This window comes from Dermochelys coriacea, chromosome 3 (genome assembly GCF_009764565.3).
Source record: "Dermochelys coriacea isolate rDerCor1 chromosome 3, rDerCor1.pri.v4, whole genome shotgun sequence".
NCBI classification, from domain to species: Eukaryota; Metazoa; Chordata; order Testudines; family Dermochelyidae; genus Dermochelys; species Dermochelys coriacea.
The window spans coordinates 39,617,284-39,630,740 of NC_050070.1; the positions used below are offsets into that span (position 1 = coordinate 39,617,284).

General features: G+C 41.1%; 1 protein-coding gene across 13 annotated transcripts in view; it reads left to right on the forward strand.

Moving 5' to 3' along the window:
• Positions 1-13,457, forward strand: part of FBXO25 (F-box protein 25) — a 66,916-nt gene that overhangs the window by 34,689 nt on the left and 18,770 nt on the right. For all 13 annotated transcript variants that reach the window (XR_006279780.1, XR_006279781.1, XR_006279782.1 and 10 more), the window contains 3 exons: positions 7,891-7,984; positions 8,769-8,953; positions 11,708-11,890. Coding sequence is in view for 10 of the 13 variants with exons in the window: in XM_038395581.2 (XP_038251509.1) it covers positions 7,891-7,984; positions 8,769-8,953; positions 11,708-11,890 (462 nt within the window). In the remaining 3 variants the exon portion in view is untranslated. The remainder of the gene's footprint in view (positions 1-7,890; positions 7,985-8,768; positions 8,954-11,707; positions 11,891-13,457) is intronic.

The window sequence follows — 13,457 nt, forward strand, 5'->3', positions numbered from 1 at the left end:
TCCTCACCCATAACTATTTCACATTTGGTGACAATGTATACCTTCAAATCAGCGGCACTGCGATGGGTACCCGCATGGCCCCACAGTATGCCAACATTTTTATGGCTGACTTAGAACAACGCTTCCTCAGCTCTCGTCCCCTAATGCCCCTACTCTACTTGCGCTACATTGATGACATCTTCATCATCTGGACCCATGGAAAAGAAGCTCTTGAGGAATTCCACCATGATTTCAACAATTTCCATCCCACCATCAACCTCAGCCTGGACCAGTCCACACAAGAGATCCACTTCCTGGACACTACGGTGATAATAAGCGATGGTCACATAAACACCACCCTGTATCGGAAACCTACTGACCGCTATTCCTACCTACATGCCTCTAGCTTTCATCCAGATCATACCACTCGATCTATTGTCTACAGCCAAGCGCTACAATATAACCGCATTTGCTCCAACCCCTCAGACAGAGACAAACACCTACAAGATCTCTATCATGCATTCCTACAACTACAATACCCACCTGCTGAAGTGAAGAAACAGATTGACAGAGCCAGAAGAGTACCCAGAAGTCACCTACTACAGGACAGGCCCAACAAAGAAAACAACAGAACACCACTAGCCATCACCTTCAGCCCCCAACTAAAACCTCTCCAACGCATCATCAAGGATCTACAACCTATCCTGAAGGACGAGCCATCACTCTCACAGATCTTGGGAGACAGACCAGTCCTTGCTTACAGACAGCCCCCCAATCTGAAGCAAATACTCACCAGCAACCACACACCACACAACAGAACCACTAACCCAGGAACCTATCCTTGCAACAAAGCCCGTTGCCAACTCTGTCCACATATCTATTCAGGGGATACCATTATAGGGCCTAATCACATCAGCCACACTATCAGAGGCTCCTTCACCTGCGCATCTACCAATGTGATATATGCCATCATGTGCCAGCAATGCCCCTCTGCCATGTACGTTGGCCAAACTGGACAGTCTCTACGTAAAAGAATGAATGGACACAAATCAGACGTCAAGAATTATAACATTCAAAAACCAGTTGGAGAATCTCTCTGGTCACTCGATCACAGACCTAAGAGTGGCTATACTTCAACAAAAAAGCTTCAGAAACAGACTCCAACGAGAGACTGCTGAATTGGAATTAATTTGTAAACTGGATACAATTAACTTAGGCTTGAATAGAGACTGGGAATGGATGAGTCATTACACAAAGTAAAACTACTTCCCCATGGTATTTCTCCCTCCCACCCCACCCCCCATTGTTCCTCTGATATTCTTGTTAACTGCTGGAATTAGCCTACCTTGCTTGTCACCATGAAAGGTTTTCCTCCTTTCCCCCCCCTGCTGCTGGTGATGGCTTATCTTAAGTGATCACTCTCCTTACAGTGTGTATGATAAACCCATTGTTTCATGTTCTCTGTGTGTGTATATAAATCTCTCCTCTGTTTTTTCCACCAAATGCATCCGATGAAGTGAGCTGTAGCTCACAAAAGCTTATGCTCTAATAAATTTGTTAGTCTCTAAGGTGCCACAAGTACTCCTTTTCTTTTTGTGAGAAACAGCATTTTCCAGCCAGAGCTGCAACTCTCTCAATTAAGACTTTATTTCCAAAATAATTAATATAGGCAAAGTTATTGTCCTGGCATGGGGATGGTGAGCAGAATGTGCAGGAAAGCTTTTTTGGCCAGAAGGGGAAGACACCATTCTTTATAGTTAGGGTTGCCAACCCTCCTAGTTTCTCCAGGAGTCTCCCGGAATCAGGCTCTATATCCCGGAGGCTACTGAAGCCAAACTGGGAGATTTTAGGCTGCTAAAAGTCTGGCAGTGCAGCAGGGCTAAGGCAGGCTCCCTGGCTGCCCTGGGTCCATGCTGCTCCCGGAGGTGGCTGGCATATCCTTGCAGCCCCTGGGAGGCGCAAGGGACTCCACACATTTTCCGCACCCGCAAATGTCGCCGCCACAGATCCCATTGGCCACTGTTCCTGGCCAAGGGGAGCTATGGAGTCAGCGCTCAGGGCCGGGGCAGCACACAGGGACCCCCTGGCCCCACCTCCACCTAGGAGCCGCTGCCAGATGTGCCAGGCGCTTCCAGGAGCAGCTTGGAGCCAGGGCAAGCTGTACCACTGACCAGGAGCTGCCTGAGGTAAGTGTCACGCGGCCGGAGCCTGCACCTCTCATACCCTTCCACACTCCAACCCCCCAGCCTGGAGCCCCCTCCTGCACCCAAACTCCCTTCCAGAGCCTGCATCTCCTCTTGCACCCCTACTCCAGCCTGGAGCCTCCTTCTGCACCCAGACTCCCTCCCAGAACCCGCACCCCTCACCTCCTCCATCCCAATCCCCTGCCCCAGCCCTGAGCCCCCTCCTGCACCCAAACTCCCTCTCATAGTTTACATCCCCTGCCCCAGGCTTAGCCCAGAGCCCCCTTCCATACTCCGAACCCCTCAGCCCCAGCCCAGAGCCCACACCCCAACCACCTGCCTCAGCCCGGTGAAAGTGAGTGAGGGTGTGGGAAAGCGAGCGACAGAGGGAGGGGGGGATGGAATGAGCAGAGCAGGGCCTCAGAAAAGGGGCAAGGCAGGAGTGGGGAGTCAAGGAAGGGGTGGGGCAGGCAAGAATGTTTGGGTCATGCTGTGTAGGAAAGCTTAGAGTTTCATTTTCCTCCACTTATCTGCACCATTCTGCAGTGGAATTTATAGGAGTGTCTAAAAAAATGTTTTAAAATCTCATCCTAAATACATCTTTTAAGTTCTTGTGCTCTGTGCTTTTGGATTCCTAAAAAACAGCCACATCTTGTGCATTTGCATTCAGTGGTGTCAAAGGGAGGAGAGAAGAAGCAGTCAGCCGTTAGCTCAGCAGATAGTGGTTGTTCTGGTCTAGGATTTGCTGACTCTCTTATCTCCATAGCTGGTCACCACAAATTGCCTGCACATTTGCTGCAGCAAGGTCCAAAGGCTTCATGTGGACTTGCTTGAAATAAAATAGTTCCCAATTATCAGTAGCTCACAGTTCCAATTTTATCTTAATTGAGTTAGTGTTTCATGAAGTGACATGAAGTGATCTCCTTTTTCTTCCCCTTAGGTGCCAGAAGGGTATTCTCTATCTCTGTTGTTTTTTTAATTCCTACTTAATGACCTAATGCATCTCCCCTTTGGTAGGATCTTATCTTCTCTGAGAGGAAGCTCGAGATTAATATTTTAGGAGCATAAATGTAAACCCTGTTAAAAAAAAAAAAACTACAGTCCTAATCTGTACTAAAAATCCCCAGCAAACCTAGCAGTCTGTTCCCCCTACTTCTCAAGCAAGTATATAGTAGAGTTTTGTAGTGAGGATTTATAATAAAGTCTTATTACATTACTTATATTTGTAAAATATGCTTTCATATATTATACAGTAACAAAACAACCACCATAGTTCAGAACAATAAAATGTATTTTTAAATGTACTTTAAAAGCTTTAATGCATTTTATTTGTTCACCTTCAAAATGGCAATGGGCTTCCCACTTATTTAGCACCAATTAGGAAGGTACTATAGTAGAGAATAAAACTCTCTGTACAGCTTTTCAGGGGATTGGGAATACCACCTTTGAAGTGTGAGATCCTGGAAAATGATTGATTGAGCTTTGCTGAAATTGTCCAGTCCCAAGTTCAAAAAGTTCTCTTTCATAATGTGACTTAACTACAGTGTAGTCAAAAAGAATTGACCTGGATCTCCTTTTTAAAGTAATGAAATTAAAATGGCTGAGCACAGTTAGTGCACATTAGTTAAACGTCAGCTTATAAATGTTGGAAATTGCAACCTCTACCTTTTTCCTTTAGGAAAAAGTCTATCTAAACAAGCTCTTCATATGCATATAGCTCTTTTATTATGAATACAGAAAACCGCTGAGAAATTAAGAGAGTCAGTAGAGTGAGTAGCAAACTACCTAGTTTTCCCATTGTGGTAATGGTAGGAGATGAGTGTGAATTCAGTCAACTCATCTAGAAAGCTGATCTGTAAAAGCATTTTAATATAGTGATTGCAGCTGTGAATAAGTCTTTTGTTTTTGTTCTGATGTCTCACTATGCAAATAAATTATTTGCACCAGTATCAAAATTCTATACTGTTTCATTTCCATCTCCAACTTCTGATTTATCATTAATGTAGGCCCCAACATCTAACTTACCTTATCTTTAATGCAATTTGATGTTCATTGTGACAAAATGCATTTTTTTTCTTAGACGTGCCTCCTGTTCTTTGTAATAGAACTGCCTAAGAGCTCAGTGGAAATGAGTTTTAGTGGTGTCTCTTGCACCAGGATTTCCCTTGCATGCATTCAAATTGAATCTTCTTTACACTGCTTAAGGGCTAAGAGCAGCCTGTCTATTTGTCCAGGAGATAGCACACTCTTCAGCTTCAAAACAAGGGAAGGCTACAACTTTAAAGAAAGAAGAAGAAAAAACACATGGGAAAAATGGCTCCTGACTTTTTAAAAGCTGGACATTCATGTGCAGAAGGACTTTGATCATCTCTGGCTGCATCCCCTTTCAGGCAATCCCAACCCTTCTTCTCACCACCCACCTATCATTGAGAGTTTCTTAGAGGGAATTCTGTGGGCTGCCATGCAACTGCATTCTGGTCGTTCCAACAACAGTTTTCCCTAGCCTGAGGTGTGGAGACCATTTGAGCTGAAATAGGAGGAAAATAACAGCAAGTCTCATCATTTGTACAAGTGAGAAAATCAGTCAGTAGCTATGATTATTAACTTCAAATACTAACTGTGCACTAAGGTCAAAAGCAAAGTTCTCTATCTGCATTTCAGTGTGCTCTAGATCAGCACCAGACTCACCTGTGTTTCAAGAGATGGGGTTTAATTCTTAGAATATTATTGCAAATTTCTCAAATTAATATTTATGAATTTTCATATCCATTTTGGCTTCTATTCAAGTACTGTATAACTTGTGGTAATATGATTATATGCACACCATTCATCCTCAGATTACTGCAGCTATCTTTTCCTGGGGCTGAAGGTGAAAGCAATGCTGGGGCCTCCAGTTCATGAGGAATGTGGCAGCTTCCCTCTTGAGCAGGATGCACCATGATAAGCGCATCATGCCCGTGCTCCAATCAGTATACTGACTACCATTTTATATTGAAAACCTGATCTTCAAATCTTTCAATGAGCCAGGACCCATACGTATCAGAGTCCACATCTCCATCCATGAACCTCCAAGACTTTTCTGTATCCCTATAGCTTACAAAGACTATGATGGAATATGTGAGAGCAGAGATGAAGTATTCTCAGTGAAGCGGCTCCTGTGAAACAAGCTTCCAGAGGAGACTGGACATCAGCCTGGCCACATTTGTGTATGCTACAAGACCTTCTGAAAGAGCTTTCCCACATTATCAGTATGGTTTGTTTTGTTTTTTTTTTAAATCAAGATATGTAACCAAAGCGGACATCCTATACCTAGGGAAGGTAAAAGAGCAGTAGATTCTGTACTAATTGAGCCTACAGGTTTATCCTAAGTGTGAGTTCAACTGTAAAAAGTGAGGTATAAGTTCAGAAGATGTCACAACAGCCTATTACAAATGTTGATGGGAAAAGATATGAAAGGGAGACAGACTGAATTAGTACAAACAAAAGGCCTGCTGACATAACCAAGGACTCTTAAAATCATGCATGGTGAATAAAAGAACTGTGGAACCAAAAAGCGTCAAAACTAATGTGTCAGAAACTAGCCTTAAATGGTGGAGAAAATAATGAGGGGATGGGCTATTCCACCCACCATTCCCTTTTAGAATCCTTAAAGAAAGAGACTTTGGGAGAAAAATTGGCTACTGGAATGAGCTTCACCATCATGGCTGCTACCTCCACTGCCACCTGGGACCTCAGGCCTTCATCTTCCTGTGCGATGGCCTACCCAGACCAGGCTAGAGAGAGACATCCATATGACACTGCCACCTCTGCCTGAATCTCAAACACCACCTGGGATATGAGACTTTTGTCTCCCCCAGCCCACATGTATCCTTTTTCTCCCCCACCTTATTTTTTCTCTTTCCTACCCTCCCTCCTTTTTCCTTCTGTCTAATAAGAGTCTGGCTTATCTGGCCAAGACTGTATATTATACAATACTACTGTAAGCCTGTAACCAAGAATGAGCAACTAAGAGCAATACCCTAAAGAGCCTGATGCTGGTTTATGTTTTGCATGTCTCACAATGGTGATAAGACTGAGCCCGGTCTACACTGGGGGGGGTGGAATCGATCTAAGTTACGCAACTTCAGCTACGTAAATAACGTAGCTGAAGTCGACGTACTTAGATCGACTTACCGCAGTGAGTTGACTGCTGCCGCTCCCCGGTTGACTCTGCTTGCACCTCTCGCAGCACTGGAGTACAAGAGTCGACAGGAGAGTGCTCGGGGGTCAATTTATTGCATCTAGACTAGACGCGATAAATCGATCCCCACAGGATCGATCGCTGCCTGCTGATCCGGCGGGTAGTGAAGACATACTCTGTGAGCTCTACGTGTGTTTCTCCAGCAGTGAGGTTGCAAATGAGAGTCATCTCAGAGACAGAAGCTGCATCTTCTGTCCTTGCTGATCCTTTCTCTATACTTTAACAGCAACAATGACAGCTTCAGCCCATCTCAAGTAACTTCTTTTCCCAAAAATTACAGCTTTGCAATCTGCAGATATCCACTTATATTCACAGATCTCCACATCCGGGGACATGGATATCCACAGATCGGATGCAGATACAAATTACATATCCGTGCAGGGCTCTATCAGAAAGGATTGTTATTGCCATCTTTGATATCTTCTAAAAAAGGCAGTCAAACACAGGGTATATTTTTCTTCTGAAAACTTTCTGCAGCTACAGAGAAAGGGAAGTTGTTAAAATGAAAGCCTTATGTAATACTCTACATTTCAAAAGCTTTAACTGTTTTTCCTTCTTTTCTGTAACTTCAGTAAAAAGTTTAAAGGATATTTAATTTTGTTTGCTATGGTACTATGCAGGCTGAGGTCTCTGCACACCAAATCCTGAACCTTGTTTAAACTATTTGAATGTTGGATAGTGACTGAGTTATGTTAATATCTTTGGCCTGTGTATTCCATCTAAAGTAATACAACTCCATGATGTTAAGTGGACTTCACTAGGCAAATGTAATTTATCTCATGAGCAATTGAATACTGCGATGATGGAGTTGCAGAAAGCTCTTAGATGCACAGCTACCCTTTCTGAGAATTCTCAGCAGTAGCACCTTTCAGACAGCTATATGGCTTCTGTTAACTTTGTTTAGAGTAAGTCCTTCAATCTGATCGCTGTGGAATTTTCAGTTTGGCATAGCAATTTAAAATAAAATCAGAATGTTAAGATTAAAAAGGGAAAAAATTATGACCATCAGTGTACATGCTCTGTCAGAAAACTTACCGCTTAAAGCAAGTTTTGAATTGTGCGCCCTTTGCATTTGTACATGGTAGCTTTTCTTGTACATGATAGCTTTTCTAAGAACTAAGGTGAAGACAGGAATTACCCCATGAGCTGCAAGAAATGTAACTATATTTTACTAATCTTAGACTATGTGGATTTTTTTTCTGAAGTCTATTTGGTAGTAACCTCAGAAATATAATTAATATTTGTACAGTACACTGAAAATATATGTCTCAATATGAGTTACTAATGGGAGGTTATTTAAAAAGTGGAACCTGATGTACACTTTCAGTTTTCTTTAATTTATATCATTTTTTTCTCTCCCTAGAACTGTAGCTTCTAACGTTTTCATAAGCCAAAACTATGATGCTACAGTCTTTCATAGAAAGCATTATTTAAAGCATGCTTGATTTTTATAGTCCTTCATTCTAATGTTAATTTTTTCTGATTTAGTTGTTGCAGTTAATTGCAAAATCTCAGCTAACCTCACTGAGTGGTGCAGCACAGAAGAACTACTTCAATATTTTGGACAAAATTGTACGAAAGGGTATGTTTGTGGTTCATTAGCATAGACTGAGTTACTTTTCTGACCTTTCAGTTAGTTTCATTATTTTTATATGTACTGCTTATGACACAAAACAAAGGTAATGGCATATTTAATTAGTGGAAATCTAATATGCCTTTTAACCAGTTTCTTCACATTGAAGAATATCATTCAAAACAAATATATAAAGTGAAATCAGAGATTATCCTTTTACTAGTCTGTACTCTTTTTATCAAATCTAAAATTTCTTAGTTCTGAACAAAACTATTCCTGTTTTTATTAACATGAATACCTATGTATGTCTTTTTTTTAAAAATTCCTTTACATGATGAACTAAAACATTTTAATCCAGATTTGCCAAGTTACCCAACAGAGGTATGGAAGAAACTGCAATTATTCCCAGTGTGTATAATAAGAAAACTGGGCTCTTGCATATTAATGTTGGAAAACATTGGGGGTTTTTTTAAAGGTGACCATTGTATTTGGAAGACATTTAATGCTATCTACTGAAAATAGGAAATCCACTTGAAAAACTAAGATGCAGCATTAATTTTATTAACGCATGGCACAAAATGTTGCACTGATGCCTTGATAGCAGTATTGTCTTAAGTATCAATCCTGCACCTGTGGGACCTGCCAGGACAAATTCCATTGTGGGATCAGGACATTTAGTTTGGAAGTGAAACCACGGCTCAGCTGCAGTTTGAGTTAGTTCAGATAGGGAAATGTCAATAACTTGGGTTAAATGTAACAAATCAGAAGTGTACCTCTTATTTTTCTTTTTCAGTTTTGGAAGACCAACACAATCCACGCTTAATCAAAGATCTTCTTCAGGATCTGAGTTCTACTCTCTGTATACTGATTAGGGGAGTAGGGAAATCTGTGTTGGTGGGGAACATCAATATTTGGATTTGCCGATTAGAAACTATCCTTACATGGCAACAACAACTAAAAAATCTTCAGATGAACAAGGTATATTAAATTAGTTAAATCAGAAATATGAGGTAAAGAGGGAGAAGGTGCTTTGAATACTGGCTTTTGATCTGTATACAAGCAAAGTTTTAAATATGTCTAAAGCCACTTTTACTTGACTTCATTAGTTATTCAGCACAAATGATGACATAAAGATATAAAATTAAAGTTAAATTTTTTTACGCTCACTAAGTATTTTAATATTTTTTTTTTGTGAAAAGGACAACAGTAACTTTAGCAACATGCATTAACTTGACTCCTAACTGATGTTCACAGACTTAATTTTCTGATAGCCCAACCATAAATTTCAAAATGGATAGCTCGCTGTCGACCTTAATCTGGCTATTTAGAGATAATTATTCACTGGTCAGAGACATACGATTACTCTACCTTACTAAGGAGAGACAGACCTGAAATCCAAGATTAGAGAGGGACCAAAAAACATGACTAAAGCATTGAAGTAGCGATTCCAAAGCTTTGCAATCAAACAGGGTTTTTTCTATGAAACTAGGTAACTTATGGACTTCTGGAAGCTTTAAAGTTTGGATCTGGGTCACAGCTTTTTTTTTAGCATACTGTAGGGGGCGACAGAGGGTTAGGAGAGGAAGCAAAGAGAGGTTCTGAGATTCGGTGAGGGAGTAGGAGGAAGGGCAGTCAGCAGCAGGCTGGGAAGGAGAGTCCCAGGTATTTCTCTCTGCTTCCGGGCTCTTGCCTCCGCCAGTCCCCTCCTCCCTCAGGTGTGCGCAAGTTTACTTAGGGGTGGAGTACTAGCCCCCCATCTCACCCAGTTCCACTACCCACCCCAATGCTGTGTCCATCACTTTAAGCATTTACAATGGCAATTTTTGAAAATAAGATGTCTGGAGTTTCTAAGGGTCTATGTGATAATCATGGGGGATACACATTTATTTAAAAATCTTTTTTTTAACTTAAATCACATTGTTTTGGTTTAAATCGGATTTAAATTGAATACATTTTTCTTTTTAAAACTAAACCTGTTTAGAACTAAATTTGAAACGGACTACATATGTTAAGGCCTACATTTATTATACTCTCTTTAAATCATTTATTATAATCTACATTTAAATAAATAATATTTAACAGAACACATTTGCTAGTGAAGTTTTAAAGAAAGTGAAACCAACTGGTAGAAGTCACTGGCTAAGCACCTAGAACAGGGATCAGCAATCTTTGGCATGTGACCCATCAGGAAAATCCGCTGACGGGCTGGGACGGTTTGTGTACCTGCAACGTCCGCAGGTTCGGCTGATTGCAGCTCCCACTGGCCGCGGTTTGCTGTTCCAGGCCAATGGGGGCTGCAGGAAGCAGCAGCCAATACATTCCTCTGTCTTGTTACTTTATCATTCTGCCCTGAATAAATCACAACAAATTTTGAAATAGAAGATAGATAACATTTAAAAAAAAGGGAAATTCAGCCTTGAAAATATTTGACACATGGCCAACAAACTAAAACACCATCTTTGCTTGACAGGTGCTTGACTTGTTGTTTCCTTTATTTTATATCAGTAACTTCCACTGAGTGCTTTTGCTTTAGTTATGTATTACAAATGCAAGATTGGAGTCATTATGTTCACAGATGCCTGAGCATGATGATCTCTCAAAAACTATACACAAGATGTCACTACAGAAAGTATATTCTATAAGCAAGACTAATGAGTGTAATGAACTAAATTGTGGCATTAAGCTAAAGCTGTCTATTGGACCCAGCTATCCTAGGAGTGCAGCTGTAGTAATACAATTGAAGCTGTAGTAATACGATTGCATATGTTCCCTTTGCATCTGGTCAGTTCCACTAGGTGGGGCCACTGTCATCCCTTGCACAAAACACGGACAGTAGTGCTAGCTCTGTATAGTCCCTAACCGTGTCTCTTCTTGTGCCCAGCCCCCTTTCAGTAGGTTCAAGTAGAGGAAAGGGAGAGGCACTTTTTACATCTCCCATGCCCCTGCTGCAAGGAAGAGAACCTCTCTAGTCCCCACCCTAGGTGCTGCTGCACAGAGACCCCATAGAAGAGGACTCTGGTCAGGTATACATACTCCCTTGGGTCGCCCACTCTATATTTGCTCTCCTATCTGTGTGGCAGAATCACTATTTCATCTGTTGGGGGGGCTCTGCAGAGGTGGGATTTGTCCTACTCTCTTCCCTCTGACTTTTACATTTCATATCTATTGCACATCCTGTGAGTAATTGACATAAACTTCAGTGCTTTTTAACAATGGTTTCTCTGAGTCTTTAACTAACATCTTAGAGTGTGCATTTTTCTAAAAGTTGGTGTTGTATGCAACTTTTAACTAATTTTCACATTGCATATTTTGGATTTTTTATTTCTATTTTTATTTTTTTGCTTTTAATTTCCAAAGCTTTTTCATCCAAAGCATAACTTTACGTTCTAAGAATTCTCATTCACTTAACACCAGAAAAACTAAGAGCTGCAAAACCACATTATTCAACTTCTGTTGCTTGAGATATTTAATTTTCAATAACAAACTTGCAGAATAATCTAACAAATGCTGAAAACCATATGATCAAAATATCAAACTGGCAAAAAAACCCAAAACGGGTCCATATTTTTTCAGGGAAACACACATAATACACATAATTATAAAATATATAAAATTTAAAAAGGTGAAATAAAAAAACTGAGGTAGCTATATTGGTTTAAACCTAACATTGAAAACCCTTCTTATGTTATACTAACAACTCCATGCAGTTAAAAGTTAACACTTTTTTTTCAGCAAGTCAACAATGGTCTCACGCTCAGCGATCTTCCTCTGCATATGCTGAATAACATTTTATACAGGTTCTCAGATGGCTGGGACATTATTACCCTAGGTCAAGTGACCCCAACACTGTACATGCTCAGCGAAGACAGGCAGTTATGGAAAAAACTTTGCCAGTACCATTTTGCAGAAAAACAGGTAACGAGAGAGAGTTGTGTATGTTAAATCTGATACTGTTTTCTGTCATACTGGATGAAGATGATCTCAGTATGAATTCCTCAGTGAATTTGCCCTTGCTTTCACATTGAACCATAGCAGTGTGGGTAACGGGAAAGTGATCTGTTTTTTTCAGAGGTGGTGTCTACCCTCAGTTCCCACTGATTTCTGTGAGAAGTGTGCTCTGTACATCAACCCAAGAGACTTTATCCGGATGTTTCCCATGCAGTGGTGGGGAGGGCAGTGGAGACAATGTCTACACTAAGCTTTTTTTCCTCCATATTTCCTGCCAACTCTGGCAGATTGGACTTTTAAAGCTTCAGTATATGCATTTTAGATACAAAGGTAATAGGTGTTTCAAACTAAGATTTTTCATAAATTATACAAATCTGAATAGTCAGCCATGATCTTCTAGATTATATTTCTCTACCTATATTATTCTGAGTAGATTTTCTTGCATACAAGTAATTTTTACCACGCATTCATTAGTCTCAGAGTTCACCTCATAACATTGATATTCATGACCATCTGGACTTGAACCTACCCATTCTTTAAACTCCCACTAGTGGGGTGTATGTGTATATGTGTACACATATACCATTGCCCTTTAACACACAAGGCTAAGAGTTTGAGCTGCTTTCCAAACAACTGTCAAAGAAAATACCGTACTTGTTGGAAGTGAGTCAGAATAGCCTCTTCCTGCTACATTGTATGAACTCTAAGACCTTAGACCAAACTTAGAAAAATTGACCCTCCTTCCACTCCTAATAGTCAAAGAGGAGAATAGTGTAGAACAGGGACTGGCAGCCTTTGGCACCCAGCCCCTCAGGGAAATCCGCTGACAAGCTGGGACGATTTGTTTACCTGCCGTGTATGCAGGTTCAGCCGATCGCAGCTCCCACTGGCCATGGTTTGCCATTCCGGGCTAATGGGGGCTGCAGGAAGCAGCGGCCAGCACATCCCTTAGCCCATGCTGCTTCCCGCAGCCCCCATTGGCCTGGAACAGTGAACCGCGGCTAGTGGGAGCTGCGATTGACTGTATAGCACTGAGCTCAAAATGGATCTTAACGAATAAATAAATGGTGATTGTTTCACAAGAGAGGGATGGAAGGAGTCTCAAACTGACATGGCACCTTGGCAAAAGATGCAAAGGCAGGAGAATAGAAATAGTAGGAGAGCTCAGGAGGGGTAAATATAGGCCATGGGAGCAGGCATAGGAAGGAAGTAGGCAGGGTGGGGTTGAGCATTTTGAATTTGATGTACAAGGACAGGGAATTTTGAGGAGGGGAAGAGGAGAAGGATTTTGAACAACAATCACAATGGCTGGAGAGGAAGCTGTTATCTTAAGATTATATAAGAAATAAAAATCACTCCAGCACATCAGTGTAACATGTCATACAGGATCTCTAAATACTCGTGTAAAAATACTTCCGTAAAAATAAATCTCTCTGAACTCTAATATGTAGTTTCCAAGCAGCTTTTAAGTGGACTAATAACCTAACTGAATCTGTAGGGGTTTTGGGCGGCTATTTCACTGTAATTTGCCTCA